Source organism: Salmo trutta, chromosome 6, assembly GCF_901001165.1.
Source record: "Salmo trutta chromosome 6, fSalTru1.1, whole genome shotgun sequence".
NCBI lineage: Eukaryota > Metazoa > Chordata > Actinopteri > Salmoniformes > Salmonidae > Salmo > Salmo trutta.
Genome location: NC_042962.1, coordinates 39,446,919 through 39,468,713, shown reverse-complemented (window position 1 = coordinate 39,468,713; position 21,795 = coordinate 39,446,919). Strand labels below are relative to the sequence as shown.

The following is a 21,795-nucleotide window of genomic DNA, read 5'->3' as shown; positions in this document are numbered from 1 at the left end:
ACTAGGCTTTCAGTTTGGGAGTGCTCACAGAGAATGTTTAATAACTGTTGTCTGTACTGTGGAGGGGCAGGACATTTTATAGCTACCTGCCCTATTAGGAAACCCTTGTCTCTAGTGGGTACCAGGACTATGGTGAGTCAAACTGGGAGTTCCCTAATTCCCATCACCCGCACACCCTTGTTTGTTCTTGTGCTGTGGGCAGACCAATCTAACTCTCTCCGAGTGCTCATTGACTCTGGGGGTGAATGTCTTATGGATGCCACGATTGCTTCGGAGCTTGGTGTTCCCACTCAGCCTCTATCTGTGCCCGTGGATACTAGGGCACTGGACGGCCGCTCTATAGGAGAAGTCACCCATAGTACTGTGCCCGTTCAATTACGGGTTTCTGGTAACCACAGTGAGACCATACAGTTCATCCTCATTGCTTCTCCCCATGTTTCGGTTGTGTTGTGTTGGGATTTTCCTGGCTACAAAAACAGAGTCCTGTGATTGACACTACCACAAGCTCCATCCTGGGTTGGAGTCCTTTTTTGCCATTCCCTCTGCCTTCAAGCAGCACAGCCTTCCCCAAGTCATCCTCCTCAGGATGTTAGCAAGATTGCGGATGTCACTGCTATTCCTACTGAATACCAAGACCTCTTGGAATTGTTCACTAAGACACATGCTACTTCCCTTCCCACGCACCATCCTTATGATTGTGCCATCGACCTTCTCCCAGGCACTACACCACCTCAGGGTTGGTTTTAGTCTCTGTCCGGACCAGAGACCAAAGCTATGGAGGAGTACAGAGGAGTCTCTGGCCACTGGGGCCATCCGTCCTTCTGCATCTCCTGCTTGCGCTGGGTTTTTCTTGTGGAGAAGAAGGACAAGACCCTGCGCCCGTGCATTGACTACAAGGGACTTATTGATGATATCACTACCATGAGCTACCATGTTTTCCAAGTTGAAACTTCGGAATGCCTACCACCTGGTTCAGATACGTGAGGGGGATGAGTGGAAGACAGCCTTCAACACAGCCAGTGGACATTATGAGTGCCAGGTCATGCCATTTGGACTCACCAACTGTCTTCCAGGCTTTGGTCAATGATGTGCTTTGTGACATGCTCAACTGGTTTGTGTTCGTCTACCTGGACGACATCCTGTTTTTTTCCTGATCTGCCCAAGAACATGTACTCCATGTCAGACATGTCCTTCAGCGACTCCTGGAGATCTAATTGTTCGTGAAAGCCGAGAAGTGTGAGTTCCACCGCTCTTCTGTCACCTTTATGGGATATGTCTTTGCTGAGGGCAATGTTCAGATGGATCCTGAAAAGGTGAAAGCAGTGGTGGATTGGCCTCAACCAACATCCAGGGTGCAGTTGCAACATTTTCTGGGTTTGCCAACTTCTACCTCCGTTTCATTTGGGATTACAGAACCCTGGCGATTCCCCTCTCGGCACTCCCCTTCCCTCAAGGTACCGTTCAAATGGTTTTCAGCTGTCGACAAAGCCTTTGTGGACCTGAAGCATCGGTTCACAACAGCACCCATCGTCATCCATAAGGACCCCTCGCGTCAATTTGTGGTGAAAGTGCATACTTCGGATGTTGGAGTGGGGGACATTCTGTCCCAGCGATCTGCCCAGGACCAGCAGCTTCATCCCTGTGCCTTCCTGTGCCATCATCTCAATCCTGCTGAAATCTACTACGATGTTGGCAAGTGAGAACTCCTGCTGGTGAAGATGGCGTTGGAAGAGTGGAGGCACTGGCTGGAAGGAGCAGAACAGCCATTCCTGGTCTGGACCAACCATAAAAACCTGGAATATCTCTGTTCAGCCAAGCACCTCAACTCAAGGCAGGTACGGTGGGCCCTCCTGTTAACCAGATTCAACTTAACCATTTCCTACCATCCTGGGTCTAAAAATGTGAAGCCTGTTGCTATCTCCCACCTATACAGTTCCTCTGCCACACCCTTGACCTCTGAAACCATTCTTCCTACCTCATGCCTTGCTGCCACTGTGGATTGGGGTATTGAGAACCTGGTTCGCGAGCCGCAACGCTCCCAACCTGGACCTGAAGGGGGCCCAGCTAACCGGCTGTTTGTCCCTAACCCAGTCCGGTCCCGTGTCCTGGACTGGGCTCATTCCTCCAGGCTGACCTGTAATCCAGGGTCCCGTCGTACACTAGCCTTCCTTCCTTCAACAATGTTTCTGGTGGCCCACAATGGTCCCTGACCTCTCTGCCTTCATCACTGCATATACTGTGTGTGCTCAAAACAGGACTCCACGACAAGCTCCTTCTGGCCTCCTGCAGCCACTACCAGTTCCTCATCATCCCTGGTCTTAAATAGCTCTGGACTTTGTCACTGGGCTCCCTCCGTCTGATGGCAACACTGTCATTCTAACGGTAGTCGACCGGTTCTCCAAGGCCGCCCATTTCATCCCTCTCCCCAAACTACCTTCTGCCAAGGAGACGGCCCAGCTTATTGTGCAGCATGTCTTCTGGATCCATGGACTCCTGGTAGACATGGTCTCTGATCGGAGTTCTCGTCTCAGTTCTGGAAGGCATTCTGCACCCTTATTGGGTCGTCGACCAACCTGTCATCCAGATTCCATTCCCAAACTAATGGTCAGTTGGAGCGAGCCAACCAAGACCTGGAGACCACCTTAAGGTGCTCAGTCTCAACTAACCCCACTACCTGGATCCGTCAACTGGTCTGGGTAGAGTATACCTGGAACACTCTTCCCAGTTCTGCTACGGGACTCTCCCCTTTCGAGTGCTCCATGGGGTACCAGCCTCCACTCTTCCCTGAACAAGAGCAGGGGGTCAGCAAAGCCTGGTCCCAGGTGTTTGTCCGTCGCTGTCGACCTCTAGAAGAAGAGCCATGGTGGCTATTCTCAAGACGAACTCCGGGTATCGTCGACAAGCGGACAGTCGCTGGACCCCAGCTCCCCGCTACCGCATTGGGCAGAGGTATGGCTTTCAACTCGGGATCTCCCCCTTTGGGTAGAGTCCCACAAGCTGTCTTCCCGGTTCATTGGTCCTTTTCCCATCTCCAGAGTCCTGAGTTCCACTGCTGTCCGTCTTGTGTTACCCTGTACCCTCCGTATTCACCCTACCTTCCATGTGTCTAGGATTAAGCCTGTGTCTCACTGTCCTTTGTCTTCTGTCTCCAGGCCCATCTCTCCCCCGGGTTATCGGTGGCCAGCCAGCGTATACGGTGAACCTCCTGAAGGTTTGACCACAGGGCAGGGGTTTCCAGTACCTGGGTGACTGGGAGGGATATGGCCCAGAGGAGAGGTGCTGGATTCGTGATAAAGATATCTTGGACCCAGTCTCCAACCATCAACCTCCTGTGTCTGCATTTGGGTCTCGCCTTGATACTCATATTTGTCTTTAGGAGAAGATTATGACTGTTTCTCAGAGATTAGAGTGAAACGGAACACTGTGTGGAAGACTTCAGCAGGGGATCACCTGAAGATTAACTGTGCTGTTGCTTTCTGTCCCAACTCATTATCATCATCTGTCTCATGGTGTAAATATGATGAATCAAATAAATGCATTACTGTCAACATTAACCTCTCTGGCGCATGTGGGACGAATTCGTCCCACCTACGTAACAGCCACCTGAATTCAGTGGCGCGATTTTTGAATCGTTTGAAATACTATTACTTAAATTTCTCAAACATATGACTATTTTACAGCTATTTAAAGACAAGACTCTCCTTAATCTAACCACACTGTCCGATTTCAAAAAGGCTTTACAACGAAAGCAAAACATTAGATTATGTCAGGAGAGTGCCCAGCCAGAAATAATCAGACACCCATTTTTCAAGCTAGCATATCATGTCACAAAAACCCAAACCACAGCTAAATGCAGCACTAACCTTTTATGATCTTCATCAGATGACACACCTAGGACATTATGTTATACAATACATGCATGTCTGTTCAATCAAGTTCATATTTATATCAAAAACCAGCTTTTTACATTAGCATGTGACGTTCAGAAAAAGCATACCCCTCGCAAACTTCCGGGGAATTTACTAACAGTTTGCTAAATTACTCACGATAAACGTTCACAAAAAGCATAACAATTATTTTAAGAATTATAGATACATTACTCCTCTATGCACTCGATATTTCCGATTTTAAAATAGCTTTTCGGATGAAGCACATTTTGCAATATTCTAAGTACATAGCCCAGCCATCACGGGCTAGCTATTTAGACACCCACCCAGTTCAGCCTTCACCAAAATCACATTTCCTATAAGAAAAATGTTCTTACCTTTCCTGTTCTTTGTCAGAATGCACTCCCAGGATTTCTTCTTCAATAACAAATGTAGGTTTGGTCCCAAATAATCCATCGTTATATCCAAACAGCGACGTTTTGTTCGTGAGTTCTAGACACTATCAGAATGCTACATCACGGTCACGAGCATGGCGCATGGCGTGACAAAAAAATTCTAAATATTCCATTACCGTACTTCAAAGCATGTCAACCGCTGTTTAAAACCAATTTTTATGCCATTTATCTCGTAGAAAAGCGATAATATTCCTACCGGGAATCGGCAATGAGCCTAAACAGCCGAATGAAATTTCTCCACGGGGGCGAATCGTGCACGCGCCTCATTCAATGGTCTTCTGATCGGCCACTTACCAAAGGCGATAATCTGTTTCAGCCAGAGGCCGCCTCGTCATCGTTCAGGTTTTTCACGGGTTCTGAGAGCCTATTGGAGCCCTAGGAATTGTCACGTTACAGCTAAGATCCTTACTCTTCAATAAACGGATGCAAGACGCACGACTCCTTGTCAGACAGGCCACTTCCTGCATGAAACCTTGTCAGGTTTTTGCCTGCCATAGGAGTTCTGTTATACTCACAGACACCATTCAAACTGTTTTAGAACATTCAGAGTGTTTTCTATCCAAATCTGAACAATAATATGCATATTCTAGCTTCTGAGTTTGTGTAGGAGGCAGTTAAAAATGGGCACATATTTTTTTCAAAATTCTCAATACTGCCCCCTAGCCCCAACAGGTTGCAGCAGAGCTAGTATCATTCAGCCAGTAGTTTTGAAAGTAGTCTTCAAGAGCCAAAACTGGTTCACGGAAATTGTGCACAATTGTGTACAACGTCAACCATTTCATATGATATGTTACATCCCGCAAAAATATTCTATAAAATCCTGCAATTCGTATATATTACGGATTTGTAAGTGCTTAAGATCCCGTTCAGTCTCTTTATTTAATAGCTAGGCAACAGTAAAGATGTCATCCCTTACAAATGATGCAGAACCTCAGCTTTGGCCAATTAGTCACAACAATTCAAGCTCAAAACGGGATAGGAGATATGCTTGTTCACAGTTTGGAATTACTAACGTACGAACAGACGGAGACAGAGCCCTTCCGATTTCTTCGTGGTGCCAATTACACACCAGCGAAAAGCAAGACCGATGTGCAAGTTAAATTTACTCCCTTTTCACTTTTAGTATCTGTCAAAATGTGAACCTACTAGGGAAGACAGAACCTGCAAAGGAAGAAACCAACTAGGGAAGAAAGAGAAAAAGCAAATAGCCCAATACACAAACTCTGAGCCTCTATCTATTGAAGGGGAAATCTGGGATTGGTAAATCCATTTGGAAATTTGACCAGGGTGATCACTTTGTTGTTGTTTGAATCTCAGATTGACACTTTAATTCTGTGCTCATACATCAACTATTAATAGGTAGCTATTTATTCATGAAATCATGATTATTCAATTACATCAGAGGGATTTATTACCTTTTGCTCAGACATCAGGCTGCTTTTGCCACCAACAGAGAATATGTACTCAGATAGAATGGATCAAAGAAGACGACATATCCCTTCATCCAAATGATAGATGGATGAAATACCTAATGATGAAGGTAAATTCTCAGCATAAGGGTGCACTCTCCTGTGCTCATGCATTACACACACACAGGCACACACACACTGCTGTGATTTACAAGGCTTCTCCATCAGACTCCCACTCAGATTGGTCCTAAAAATGGTCCAATTCAATGGCTTTCCCTTTTCATTACTGTCACTCACCATCATTACCCAAGATGCTTAGCGCCTTCTCTGAGTGGTCACTGACTCAACACAAAGTAGTAGACAATAGGACAGGCAGCAGAGTCTGTACATTCCAAATGGCACCCTATTCACTAGACTAGTGCACCACTTTTGACCAGAGCCCTATAGGCCCTGGTCAAAAGTAGCGCACTAAATATCCATCAATCAATGAAATGTATTTATTAAGCCCTTTTTACATCAGCAGATGTCACAAAGTGGATATACAGAAACACAGCCTAAAACCCCAAACAGCAAGCAATGCAGAAAACTCCCTAGAAATGTAGGAACCTAAAGAGGAACCAGGCTCTGAGGGCTGGCCAGTCCTCTTCTGGCTGTTCTGGTGGAGATTATAAGAGTACATGGCCATTAAGGTCAGCTTGTTCTTCAAGATGTTAAAACGTTCATAGATGACAAGCAGGGTCAAACAATAATCACAGTGGTTGTAGAGGGTGAAACAGGTTAGCACTTCAGGAGTAAATGTCAGCTGGCTTTTCATAACCGAGCATTCAGAGGTTGAGACAGCAGGTGCGGTAAAGAGAGAGAGGGAGAGAGATGGAGAGAGAGAGGAAAAGAGAGTCGAAAACAGCAGGATCGGGGCAAGGTTGAATGTCTGATGAACAGGCCAGAGTTCCATGGCTGCAGGCAGAACAGTCTAAAGTGGAACAGCAGCACGACCAAGTGGATTGGGAAAAGGGATAGCCAGGAGTCATCAGGCCTGGTAGTCCTGAGGCATGGTCACAGGGCTCAGGTCCTCCGGGAGAAGAGAGAGAGAGAGATGGAAAAATTTGAGGGAGCATAGGACATCAGATAAGACAGGAGAATTACACCAGATAGTACAGACTGGCCCAAGCCCCCGGCACATAGACTATTGCAGCATAGATACTGGAGGCTGACAGGGAGGGTTGGGGACACTGTGGCCCTGTCCGATGATACCCCCGAACAGGACCAACCAGACAGGCTAAAATCCCACCAACTTTGCCAAAGCACTGACCCAACACCACTAGAGAGATATCAACAGACCACCAATTTACTACCCTGAGACAAGGCTGAGAATAGCCCACAAAGTTTTCCTCCACTGCACAAGCCCGAGGGGGCACAGAACCGGACAGGAAGATCACGTCAGTTACTCAACCCACTCAAGTCGAGTATAGCAAAACAATCCTGGCATGATGTGACGCACCCCTCCTAGGGACGGCATGTTAGAGCACTAGTAAGCCAGTGACTCAGCCTCAGTAATAGGGTCAGAGGAAGAGAATCCCAGTAGAGAGAAGGGAGCCGTCCAGGCAGAGACAGCAAGGGTGCTTCGTCACTCTAGTACCTTGCCTTTCACCTTCACACCCCTGGGCCAGACTACACTCAATCATAGGACCCACTGAAGAGATGAGTCTTCGGTAAAGACTTAAAAGTCAAGACCGAGTCTGCGTCTCTCAAATGAATAGGCAGACCATTCCATAAAAATAGAGATAAATAGGAGAAAGCCCTACTTCCAGCTGTTTGCTTACAAATTCTAGGGACAATACGGAGGCCTATGTCTTCTGACTGTAGTGTATGTGTAGGTACAGTATGTACGGCAGAACCAAATCAGAGAACAAGTTTGGAGAAAGTCCATGTAACGCTTTATAGGTTAGCAATGAAACATTGAAATCAGCCCTGGCCTTAACAGGAAGGCAGTGTAGAGAGGCTAGCACTGGAGTAATATGATAGATTTTTTGGTTCTAGTCAATATTCTAGCAGCCGTATTTAGCACTAATTTAAGTGTATTTAGTGCTTGATCCGGGTAGCCGGAGAGTAGAGCATTGTAGTAGACTAATCTAGAAGTGAAGAAATAGTGGATTCGATTTTCTACATAATTATTGAAGATAGATAAAAGCTGCCCTAGAAATATTCTTGATACTGTATGTTCGTCTAAAGAGAGATCAGGGTCCAGAGTAACACCGAGGTCCTTCCATGTGTTATTTTACACGACTGTACAACCACCAAGTTTAATTGTCAGATCAATTGTCTGATTATATCTTGCGACCTAGAACTATCATCTCTGTTTTGTCTGAGTTTAAAAGTAAAAAATGTGCCTCCATCCACATCCTTATGTCTGAAACATAGGCTTCCAGGGTAGGCAATTTTTGGGCATCACTATGTTTCATCTATGTTTCATTTAAATCTGTGTATTGTCTGCATAGCAGTGAAAGTTGAAATTGTGTTTCCGAATGACATCCCCAAGAGGTAAAATATATAGTGAAAACAATAGTGGTCCTAAAACAGAACCTTGAGGAACACCAAAAACCTACCATTGATTTGTCAGAGAACAAACCATCCACAGATGGTGTCAAAAGTGACATCGATGGTGTCAAAAGTGGCACCAAGTTCTAACACGGAACCCAAACCGGCTGCACGCGTAGGCCATCGTGCGCCATCGTGCATACATTTATTTTGTCCCCCTACACCAAACGCAATCACGACACGCAGGTTAAAATATCAAAACAAACTCTGAACCAATGACATTATTTGGGGACAGGTCGAAAAGCATTAAACATTTATGGTAATGTAGCTTGCACTTGCTAGCTAATTTGTCCTATTTAGATAGCTTGCTGTTGCTAGCTAATTTGTCCTGAGATATAAACAATAGGTTGTTATTTTACCTGAAATGCACACGGTCCTCTACTCTGACAATTAATCCACACATAAAAACGGTAAACCGAATCATTTCTAGTCATCTCTCCTCCTTCCAGGCTTTTTCATCGTTTAACTTATATGGTGATTGGCATCTAAACTTTCATAGTATTACCACGACAACCGGCAACAGTTCGTCTTTCATTCACCCACGTGGGTATAACCAATGAGGAGATGGCACGTGGGTACCTGCTTCTAGAAACCAATGAGGAGATGGGAGAGGCAGGAATTGCAGTGCGATCTGCGTCAGAAATAGGAATTACTTCTATTTTAGCCCTTGGCAATGCAGATGCTCGTTGCCACGCGTGAGCAGTGTGGGTGCAATAATTGAATAACATAGATTTCTACATTTATTTTGCAACGCTCGCACATGCAAAGCGAGCGGTGTGGTCAGCCTATAAGAGCACAAGGACAGATGAGCCTTGGTTTGACGCCATTAAAATGTAATTTACCACATTCAAGAGTGCAATATCTGTACTTTGATGGGGTCTAACACTTTTGTATACATTATTTGCCAATTTTAGTGAGCACAGGAAATAGCTCTTTCAGTAGTATTGTTGGAATAGGGTCCAGTACACAGCTGGAAGGTTTAGAGGCCATTACTATTTTTGTGAATGTGATGAGAGGTACAGGGTTAAATTGATCCTAGGTCCTGGCAGGTCTATGCAGACTCAGGACAACCGAGTTTTGGAGAAATATGAATATTCAAAAAGGAGTCCATCATGTTATTTCTAATGATAATTCTCTCTTTGTCGAAGAAGTAGCTTTGCGACAGTTTAAAAACAAAATGTTTGATTGTTTTTATTCTCCTTAATCAGGTTGGAAAAGCAGCATTGAGGGCTCTTCGATATTGTACGGTACTGTCTTTCCAAACTAGTCGGAAGACTTCTAATTTGGTGGAACGCCACTTCCGTTCCAATTTTCTGGAAGCTTGCTTCAGGGCTCAGGTATTGTCTGTATACCAGGGAGCTAATTTCTTGTGACAAAGTTTTTTTGTATTCAGAGGTGCATTCCATCATGCTATGGAAAGCGGTCTCTTTAGGTTTTATCACCCAAAGACATCGTAAATCTTCTGTCTGTCACGTTCTGACCAGTAAAGAGGTTATTTGTTATTGTAGTTTGGTCAGGACGTGGCAGTGGGTGTTTGTTTAATGTGTTTCGGGGTTTGTTGGGCAATGTTCTATGTTAGTCTATTTCTATGTCTGTGTCTAGTTTATCTATTTCTTTGTTTAGTTTGTTCGGTTGACCTTCAATTGGAGGCAGCTGTTCCTCGTTGCCTCTAATTGAAGGTCCTATTTAGTAGGGGTGTTTTTCTATGGGTTTTGTTTTGTGGGTAGTTGTTCCGTATGTGTAGCTGTGTGCCTCACAGGACTGTTTCTTGTCGTTGTTTTTTTGTTTGTTTGTTTTTCTTCATTAATAAAAGAAGATGAGCATTCACATTCCCACTGCGCCTTGGTCTACTCAGTATGACGAACGTGACACTGTCAGTGCTAAATCTCCCAGAGGCCCACTTTCAGTTCACACAGACACAATAGAGTTATAAGAACACTCTATTCTGTTGCACAAAACAACTATTTGATGCAATAACAGTATTATAAGATAATCTTGTAATTTCTCAGTCCTTGGGAACGTGGAGGAAGTCTGAAAGGGAATCTAGGAATCTATGGGTTGTCTGGGATAGTGCGGCTTTTGACAATCCTTGTTGGGGTCTGAGCAGATTATTGGTTTCTATTGCAGACGTTAAAGATGGTGGTCCGATATTCCAGGAGGAAAAACCTTTAAATCCACAATATTTATTCTATGGGACAACACTCGATCCAGAGTATGATTGTGACAATAAGTAGGTCAGGAGACAGGTTGGACAAAACCCACTGAGTTGATAATGGCTTCAAACGCCTTTTGGAGTGAGTCTATGGTCTTTTCCATGTGAATATTGAAGTCACCAAAAAGTTGGATATTACCTGCCATGACTACGAGGTCCAATAGGAATTCAGGGAATTCAGTAAGAGACGCTGTATACGGCCCAGGATGCTGAATATGGCCCAGGAGGCCTGTAAACAGTAGCTATAAAAAGTGATTGAGCAGTGTCGTGTCTTTGGGCACCATTAACTGAAGACATGTTTATCAATTAACTCCCTGTAATTATTATTACGCGATTAAACTGATTAATCGTTTAACCTGTTGGGGATAGGGGGCAGTATTTTCACAGCCGGATAAAAAACGTACCCGATTAAATCTGATTATTACTCCTGCCCAGAAATTAGAATATGCATATGATTATTGGCTTTGGATAGAAAACACCCTAAAGTTTCTAAAACTGTTTGAATGGTGTCTGTGAGTATAACAGAACTCATATGGCAGGCAAAAACCTGAGAAGATTCCAAACAGGAAGTACCCTCTCTAACCATTCCTTGAGCTTCTTGGCTCTGTTTAAAGAAAATGTAGGATCTTTGCTTTAACGTGACACTTCCTACGGCTCCCATAGGCTCTCAGAACCCGGGAAAAAGCTGAATGATGTAATTCCAGCCGCTGGCTGAAAAACTTTAGCGCGTTTGGATGGTGGTCGATCAGAGGGCCATCAGACTGAGGCTCGTGCACGAGGGGATCCCATGCTTTTACTTTCTCTCTCTCTGAACGTAAACACGTTTTCCCGGTCGGAATATTATCGCTTTTTTACGAGAAAAATTGCATAAAATTGATTTTAAACAGTGGTTGACATGCTTCGAAGTACGGTAATGGAATATTTCAATTTTTTTTGTCATGAAACACGTCGGGCGCGTAACCCTTATTTACCCTTTCGGATAGTGTCTTGAACGCACGAACAAAACGCCGCTGTTTGGATATAACTATGGATTATTTGGGACCAAACCAACATTTGTTATTGAAGTAGAAGTCCTGGGAGTGTATTCTGATGAAGAACAGCAAAGGTAATAAAGTTTTTCTTATAGTAAATCTGACTTTGGTGAGTGCTAAACTTGGTGGGTGTCTAAATAGCTAGCCGTGATGGCTGGGCTATCTACTGAGAATATTGCAAAATGTGCTTTCACCGAAAAGCTATTTTAAAATCGGACATAGCGAGTGCATAGAAGAGTTCTGTATCTATAATTCTTAAAATAATTGTTATGTTTTTTGTGAACGTTTATCGTGAGTAATTTAGTAAATTCACCGGAAGTGTTCGGTGGGAATGCTAGTTCTGAACGTCACATGCTAATGTAAAAAGCTGTTTTTTGATATAAATATGAACTTGATTGAACAAAACATACATGTATTGTATAACATAATGTCCTAGGCGTGTCATCTGATGAAGATCATCAAAGGTTAGTAATGCATTTAGCTGTGGTTTTGTTTTTTGTGACATTATATGCTAGCTTGAAAAATGGGTGTGTGATTATTTCTGGCTGCGTACTCTGCTGACATAATCTAATGTTTTGCTTTCGCTGGAAAGCCTTTTTGAAATCGGACAGTGTGGTTAGATAAAGGAGAGTCTTGTCTTTAAAATGGTGTAAAATAGACATATGTTTGAAAAATGGAAGTTTTGGGATTTTTGAGGAATTTGTAATTCGCGCCACGCCTATCATTGGATATTGGAGCAGGTGTTCCGCTACCGGAATGTCTAGATGTAATAGGTTAATGTTTAGGACAAGAGGGATTTACTCCAGACACCTGAACAGGCCCTCATGCCCGTCATTCGCAGGAGAAAGAGACTGAGGTTTTGCGGAAGGAGATCGGGGTTCCTAGTGACGATCCAGCGACGAATGGCTAATCTGTCTTTGCCATCGGTACTATTGGCCAACATACAATCGCTGGAAAAAGTGGATGAGCTACAAGTATGTATATCCTACCAACAGGACAATAAAAACTGTAATATCCTAATTTTCACAGAGTCGTGGCTGAACGACGACATGAATAACATACAGCTGGTGGGTTATACACTGTATTGGCAGGATAGAACAGCAGCCTCTGGTAAGACAAGGGTCTATGTATATTTGTAAACAACAGCTGGTGCACGATATTTAAGGAAGTCTCAAGGTTTTGCTTGCCTGAGGTAGAGTATCTCATGATAAGCTTTAGACCACATTATCTACCTATAGAGTTTTCATCTATATTCTTCGTAGCTGTCTAGTTACCACCACAAACCGATGCTGGCACTAAGACCACACTCAATGAGCTGTTTATGGCCATAAACAAACAGGAAAACGCTCATCCAGAGGCGGCACTCCTAGTGGCCGGGGACTTTAATGCAAGGAAACTTAAATGAGTTTTGCCTAATTTCTACCAGCATGTTAAATGTGCATCCAGAGGGAAAAAACTAGACCACCTTTACTCCACACACAGAGACGTGTACAAAGCTCTCCCTCACCCTCCATTTGGCAAATCTGACCCCACTTCTTAATCTTCTGATTCCGGCTTACAAGCAAAAATTCAAACAGGAAGAACCAGTGACTCGGTCAATAAAAAAGTGGTGAGATGAAGCCGATGCAAAGCTACAGGACTGTTTTGCTAGCACAGACTGGAATATGTTCTGGGATTCTTCCTATGGCATTGAGGAGTACATCACATCAGTCACTGGCTTCATCAACAAGTGCATCGATGACGTCATCCCCACAGTGACTGTAAGTACATACCCTAACCAGAAGACATGGATTACAGGCAACATACGCACTGAGCTAAAGGGCAGAGCTGCCGCTTTCAAGTAGAGGGAATCTAACCCAGAAGCTAATAAGAAATCCCACTATGACCTCCGACGAACCATCAAACAGACAAAGCATCAATACAGGACTAAGATCGAATTGTACTACACTGGCTCCGACGCTCGTTGGATGTGGCAGGGCTTGCAAACTATTACAGACCACAAAGGGAAGCACAGACAAGAGCTGCCCAGTGACACAAGCCAACCAGACGAGCTAAATGACTTAGAAGCAAATAACACTGAAACATACATGAGAGAATCAGCTGTTTTGGACGACTGTGTGATCACGCTCTCCGTAGCTGATGTGAGTAAGATCTTTAAACAGGTTAACATTCACAAGGCCGCAGAGCCAGACGGATTACCAGACGTGTACTCCAAACACGTGCAGACCAACTGGCAAGTGTCTTCACTGACATTTTCAACTTCTCTCCGTGTCTGAGTCTGTAATACCAACATGTTTCAAGCAGACCACCATAGTCCATGTGCCCAAGAACACTAAGGTAACCTGCCTAAATGACAACTGACCCATAGCACTCACGTCTGTAGCCATGAAGTGCTTTGAAAGGTTGGTCATGGCTCACATCAACACCATTATCCCAGAAAACCTAGACCAGGCCTCGGGGGCCTGATTGGTGTCACACTTTTCCCCCATCCCTAGCAAACACAGTTGATTTAAACTAACTGCATTTCTAACTGAAGATCATGATTAGTCGATTATTAGAGTCAGGTGTGTTAGCTAGGGCTGGGCCAAAAGTGTGACACCAATCAGGCCCCCGAGGACAGGAGTTGCCCAGGCCTGCCCTAGACCCAGTTCAATTTGCATACCGCCCCAACAGAGCCACAGACAATGCAATCTCTATTGAACTCCACACTGCCCTTTCAAAAATGGACAAAAGGAACACCTATGTGAGAATGCTATTCATGGACTACAGCTCAGCTTTCAACACCATAGTTTCCTCAAAGCTCATCACTAAGCTAAGGACTCTGGGACTAAACATTTCCCTCTGCAACTGGGTCCAGGACTTCCTGATGGGCCAACCCCAGGTGGTAAGGGTAGGTAACACCACATCTGCCATGCTGGGGCCCCTCAGAGGTGCGTGCTCAGTCCCCTCCTTTACTCCCTGTTGAGCCATGACTGCACGGCCAGGCACGACTCCAACACTATCATTAAGTTTGCCGATGACACAACAGTGGTAGGCCTGATTACCGACAATAACGAGCCTATTGGGAGGAGGTCATAGACCTGGCGGTGTGGTTCCAGTGGTTCCAGGACAACAAACTCTCCCTCAACGTGATCAAAACAAAGGAGATGATTGTGGACTACAGGAAAAGGAGGACCGAGCACGCCCCATTCTCATCGACGGAGCAGTAGAGCTAGGCGCAGGTTCAGAGCTTCAAGTTCCTTGGCGTCCACATCAACAACAAACTAACATGGTCCAAGCACACCAAGACAGTCGTGAAGAGGGCACAACAAAACCTATTCCACCTCAGGAGACTGAAAAGATTTGTCATGGGTTTCTATAGCTGCACCATCGAGAGCATCCTGACAGGTTGCATCACTGCCTCTTATGGCAACTGCTCAGCCTCCGACCGCAAGGCACTACAGAGGGTAGTGCACACTGCCCAGTACATCACTGGGGCCAAGCTTCCTGCAATCCAGGACCTCGATTCCAGGCGGTGTCAGGAAGGCCCTAAGAATTGTGACCCGATTCAGGAAACTAGGCGTATGCCGCAAGTCATGACATCGCAGGAGAGCCTTTTGAATGTAATTTTTTTTAAATCAAATTGCGTTTTTTGAAGGCTGCTGTCTATATGAGCTCGTCAGTCTGTGTTGGTAATAAAATCAAATCAAATTGTATTAGTCACATGCGCCGAACACAATAGGTGTAGGTAGACCTTAGAGTGAAATAATTACTTACGAGCTACCAACAAAGCATTTTTTTTAAATGCAGATAAGAATAAGAAATAATAATAATCCTGTCGAATGTGGCTTTTAAAAAAATGTATTGTGTACTGGAGCTACATAAGTGTTGCTCTACACTTTCTGGAGGATCAAGTTTTGAAATCAGTGGAAGAGTTAGAGTATGATAGCTAAAGAGATGGTGAAAGCACTTGTCTCCGGATTACATTTTCAAACTAAGGGCAACCATGGTATGGCATTCATGACAGGGAGACGCGTCCATCATGCCTGATGATGCATACGGGTAAGATAGTCTAGTGTTAGCTAGCTACATTTTCAGATATTACATGTTTCTAATTTTGACAGAAAGTGGTTTCATTTCAAGCTAAAGTGTACTGTTAGCTAGCTAGCTAACATTAGCTGGCTGGCTCCCTAGCTGACGTTATTATTTGTTTCCCAGAGCCGTTTTCTTTTCTAGTTAGAGCCTAATTTGTTGGCACTTTGATCACTGTTGTTGAACTAGCGAACGTTAGCTGGCTGGCTCGTTATCTAACGTTACGTGATGTGTGTGATCTTCAACATTCTTTACCTAGCTAAGTTCATTGTTTAGCTAGCTACCTATATGTCTTAAGCTAAAGTGTACTGTTAGCTAGCTAGCTAACATTAGCTGGCTGGCTACCTAGCGGACGTTACTATTCATTTCCCAGAGCTGTTGCTTTTCTAATTAGAGTCTAATGTTAGGCATTGCTGGCACTTTGTTCATTGTTGTTTAACTAGCTAACGTTAGCTGGCTGGCTCGTTAGCTAACGTTACGTGACGTGTGTACAACACCGATTGAATATGGTCGGTGTCAGTAAACGTCTGCAAAAAGGCGTAATGAAATTGTTGCCAGCAGAGCTGGTTAGGCTGTTTTCATGTTATCCAAAGGTAAACAAATCATCGGTCAGAGCGTCAAGTGTGCGCTCCGAGAGCGAAATGAGATGGATGGGGCTAAAGCTTAAGAGGGTGTGAACGATGCTGAGTGGGTGTAGACAAAGATGAGCTCTTAACTCAAAAGTGAGTTGATCAAGTTCCAAAGCAAAATTACTTTCCATTGTTCCTCAAATGCAGTGTAAGATATACCATTTTGTAGCTCTGAGTCTCTAATTTTATGAAATGTAAAAACATTTTGCTACATAAGACCGAATCCAGGTAAGCGGTACCGAAGCGCCAAGTCTAGGTCTAAGAGGCTTCTACACAGCTTCTACCCCTAAGCCATAAGACTCTACACATCTGATCAAATGGCTACCCAGACATTTTCATTGTCCCCCCCCTTTTACACTTCTGCAACTCTCTGTTATTATCTATACATATTCACTTTAACTCTACCTACATGTACATATTAACTCAAATACTTCACTAACTGGTGCTGGATGATTCTTTTTAAGTAATATTACAGGTAATGGAGTTGCCAATGACTAGGGTTTTTAATTTGTCAGAGTTAATGTTAGGAAGTTTCGGAGGCTCAGACCCGTAACGGGTGGAGGAGAGAACTGAGAAGGCTCAGGCTCAGGCTCTGACTCCAACTCATTGCTTAGTGGGGAAAACCGGTTGAAAGTTTCTATTGGTTGAATGAATGACACCGGTTAAGCATGCCTAAAGTTTTTTATTTCCAGAAGCCATGAGAAAATTGTCCGGCTGCGGGGACTGTGGAGGCGTTTAACAGCATTACTTGTATTTACTGGTGGCACAGACACTTTACCATCCTTTCCTACACTTAAATTGCCCTTGCCTAACGATTGTGTCTGAAGCCAAGCTTGCAACTCGGCTATCCTCACCATAAGGCGATAGTTCTCCTGTATATTAAGAGAACGGAAACTGCAATGAGAAGGCATAATATCACTTAGCTTTTTTTGGACGGAGGAGATCCCACAGATCGACAGTATGTCCAGATAAAGCGTCTGGGGTGAAAATGTTAAATGAAAAACGTTGTCTGAGGACAAAACTAAGATCTTGGTAGACTTGTTAAATAGAGTTTTATTAAATAGTTATTAAGAGTAAAAAGTGAAAAAGTATGTCAGGTAGCCAAGTAGCAATAAACAGTACAGCAGTTTCTTCTTTGGCTACATGCAGCAGGAAATAAGGAATCCTCTTGATGTAAAAAATAACATGATAGGATGAAAGTATGTTTGAGTCATTACCTTTCTTCTAGGAGATTGTGGATTGCATGCTTACACACTATAGTCTGTCAGTGATCTCCAAGACATTTGTAGTCGATCACCAAACAATTGAAAAATGATAAGAATGATAAAGCCTTGCTTTTCTTTTTCTTTCATTTAGCACTTTTGGCGGTAGCTGCACTTGATTCAGCAGCCATAGCGCCAGGAAGGCAAAGTGTTCCCATTTTGAACCATTTCATGTGTCTGAAGGTAGAACTCTGCATATCCAGCAGGCCCAGAGAGCAAATCAAGTGCACCTACTGTATAGGCCTACCGATGGCCAATCAGATAGCTCCGATCACCATGTCTGCACTGCTTAGAAAGATGCCTCGATACTGTAAGATTTCTAAACTTTTAAAACCATGACTAGAGAGAGACTGAATACAGCAAAAAGCTGCTGTTTATGTAAGTTAATGTTTAAGTTGTTATTCAGCACTGTCAAGAATTTGTTCAACACTTTTATAAGTGTAGTTCCCTGTGGCTCAGTTGGTAGAGCATGGTGTTTGCAACCCCAGCATGGTGTGGGTTCGATTCCCACGGGGGGGCAGTACAAAAAAATAAAAAATGCATGAAATTAAATGTATGCATTCACTAGTGTAAGTCGCTCTGGATAAGAGCATCTGCTAAATGACTAAAATGTAAATGTATAAGCCATAAAATGCATGTTCTACCTACTTCCACTCACATTACAACCAGCGCTGCAGTGAATGAGTATAGAAAAGTGCTTAGATAAGCTTCCATTGTTGTTATTAGCGGCTTGTGTCTTGTTTAATATCAAAGAATATTTCCCTGTCTCTGTTTATAGGAGGAACAATATGATTTGGTGCATGAGGCAGAATTAATGCAGTGCAACTTGAGTTTTGCCATCAGCTGGAAGACTGTGTCCCCTTTTCTCGGCAGAGGTAGGGAGAACAGAGGGACGGTGAGTTGGATGAGAGGCAGCCTCACCACTGCTCCCTCCCTCCCCTCAGACTGACAATCAGATGCAAACCATCAGTCCAGTAACATTTAAAAAGCTAATTATTATGCTCACTCAGCTGTGCCTCACAAGAAATACAACAAATGATCTATTAACAGGGTGATCATATACCTCCAATTTTGAAATATTATTTGTCAGGGCAATTTAAGCATAGGCAATATGCCATGAAAATATATTGAGCCTATAGCCTACTGCACAAACCACATTGCTATATAACTGTTTTTAATAGGTTTTTTAAGAAATGTTTTTTTTTTTAATATGAATGGAAGATCTCGGCTTGCTTTTGGACTCAGAAAGTGATGTTGACTCAGAAAAGGTTGGTGACCACTAGGCTAAGGTGTTGTATCTTCCACTGGGAGGCAGTGTCAAGCTACAGTATATGCTACTATGCTGCAGTTAAGTAACTGCATGACCCCTCATCCCAAACACCCCTCCCCAACGTGTGTTTATATAGTGATGCATTCTCTCTACATGCCAGAAAATCTCTCCAGTCTCCAAGCAACAATGATGCCAGTGTGCTCTCATTGACTCTACACACGGATCTGCATCTTTCTGCGGACTGTCAGTGGATTGACATATACGACAGCTCGCCTACAGAACATTTCGATGTCAAAATGGCAGGAGTGTAAATTGGAAATAATCCTCTGAACCAGATTTGCTACCAGCATTTTCGTGATGCACTCCACAACTGTATAATTATTACATCGAGATACAGCTGATGATGAAACGTTATTGATTTGATTGATTTTAATAGTTTGAAGAACAGAGAAAAAACATGGCTTTACAAACTTCTAATGACACTTCTTTTTCAACATTCCTGGACTGTCTGCCACGCCTGCAGAGCAACTCATCCGTGAATGTATCTGGAAATATGAGCAAGGAAGTTACCAATACCACCTGTAGCAATGCATCTGTCATCACAAAACCCCCATCCATGCGGCAAAAAGGTAATACTGGAAGATTCCTAAAGATTCTCTATAACAATCTCAGTTCTTTTGAGGTTCTTGAAACCTTTTCCTATCATTAAATTAATTACATGAGATTAATTCCTACATTAAATGATATGATGGGTTGCGAACAAAAGAGTGCTCTAATTGGCATCATTTGTCACAGCAGTATAGGATTTAGTTAAGTGAGAAATGCAGGTTGTTCACACCACATTGAACAACAGGGTAACTTGGAGGAAATGTATATTTTCTGACAGAAAAAAAGTTACGTTTGGTAAGATTTAGATATATTGCAAAATGCCCCCTGAAGATGAATGTGTTAATTGACTCTTAAAAGCTAAAGTCTAGGTATCTTATTTTAATTAAATAAATCAAATTTTGGAAAACAAAATGACATCGCGTATGTAAACGACATCATGCTGCTTGCTTAGAGATTACCACTTCCTCCCGATTTGGGGCTTACCTGGCACAAACTCAGGAGCTCTGCCTTGCTAGCACACGTGACACCCTCCTGAAGTGTTTTACCAGTCAGCGCCACACAAAAGCTAGTTATTCACTTGCGCAAGTGGGGTAACTTTGGATAAAACAGATGAAATGTTTAGTTGCACAAGACTAGTGGCATCCAGGGAAAGTGTTGAAAATAAAATGGGTGACATAAAGTGGTTTCTGTTAGAATTACAGGTGGGGGTGGGAGGTTTCAATCCCGGGGGTCATTTAACCCTAAGCCACCCTATCCACTAATTCAGTGTGCACATCAAATCAAATTTATTTGTCACATACACGTGGTTAGCAGGTGTTAATGCAAGTGTAGCGAAATGCTTGTGCTTCTAGTTCCGACCATGCAGTAATATCTAACAAGTAATCTACCAATTCCACAACAACTACCTTGTACACACAAGTGTAAAGGAATGAATACGAATATGTACATAAAAATATATTAATGAGTGATGGCCGAACGGCATAGGCAAGATGTAATAGATGGTATGGAGTACAGTATATACATATGAGATGAGTATTGTAGGGTATGAAAACATATAAAGCAGCATTGTTTAAGGTGGCTAGTGATACATTACATCAGGATGGCAAGATGCAGTAGATGGTATAGAGTACAGTATATACATATGAGATGAGTAATGTAGGTTATGAAAACATTATATAAAGTGGCATTGTTTAAAGTGGCTAGTGATACATCTAATGACATCAAGATGGCAAGATGCAGTAGATGCTATGGCGTACAGTATATACATATGAGATGAACAATGTAGGTTATGTAAACATTATCTAATATAAATAATATAAAGTGGCAAGTGATAAATTGATTACATCAATTTTCCCATTATTAAAGTGGCTTGAGTTGAGTCAGTATGTTGGCAGCATCCACTCAATGTTAGTGATGGCTGTTTGACAGTCTGATGGCCTTGAGATAGAAGCTGTTTTTCAGTCTCTCGGTTCCAGCTTTGATGCACCTGTACTGACCTCGCCTTCTGGATGTTAGCGGGGTGAACAGGCAGTGGCTGGGGTGGTTTCTGTCCTTGATGATCTTTTTGGCCTTCTTGTGACATTGGGTGGTGTAGGTGTCCTGGAGGGCAGGTAGTTTGCACCCGGTGATGCGTTGTGCAGACCTCACTACCCTCTGGAGAGCCTTCCGGTTATGGGCGGAGCAGCTGCCGTACCAGGCGATGATACAGCCCGACAGGATGCTCTCGATTGTGCATCTGTAAAAGTTTGTGAGTGTTTTTGGTGACAAGCTGAATTTCTTCAGCCTCCTGAGGTTGAAGAGGCGCTGCTGCGCTTTCTTCACCACGCTGTCTGTGTGGGTGGACCATTTCAGTTTGTCCGTGATGTGTACGCCGAGGAACTTAAAACTCTTCCCTCTCCACCACTGTCCCGTCAATGAAGATAGGGGGCTGCTCCCTCTGCTGTTTCCTGAAGTCCACGATCATCTCTTTTGTTTTGTTGACATTGAGTGCGAGGTTATTTTCCTGACACCATACTCCGAGGGCCCTCACCTCCTCCCTGTAGGCCGTCTCGTCGTTGTTGGTAATCAAGCCTACCGCTGTAGTGTTGTCTGCAAACTTGATGATTGAGTTGGATGCGTGCATGGCCACACAGTCGTGGGTGAACAGGGAGTACAGAAGAGGGCTGAGAATGCAACCTTGTGGGGACCCAGTGTTGAGGATCAGCAGGGTGGAGATGTTGTTACCTACCCTCACCACCTGGGGGAGGCCCGTCAGGAAGTCCAGGACCCAGTTGCACAGGGCGGGGTCAAGACCCAGGGTCTCGAGCTTAATGACGAGTTTGGAGGGTACTAAATGCTGAGCTGTAATCGATGAACAGCATTCTTA

General features: G+C 43.7%; 1 protein-coding gene across 1 annotated transcript in view; it reads left to right on the top strand.

Annotated features, from left to right (window-relative positions):
* Positions 1–19,276: 19,276 nt before the first annotated feature.
* LOC115195121 (cholecystokinin receptor-like) overlaps positions 19,277–21,795 on the top strand; it is a 58,222-nt gene continuing 55,703 nt past the window's right edge. The window contains exon 1 of the mRNA XM_029754934.1: positions 19,277–19,450. Coding sequence (XP_029610794.1) covers positions 19,279–19,450 — 172 coding nt within the window. The 5' untranslated portion in view covers positions 19,277–19,278. The remainder of the gene's footprint in view (positions 19,451–21,795) is intronic.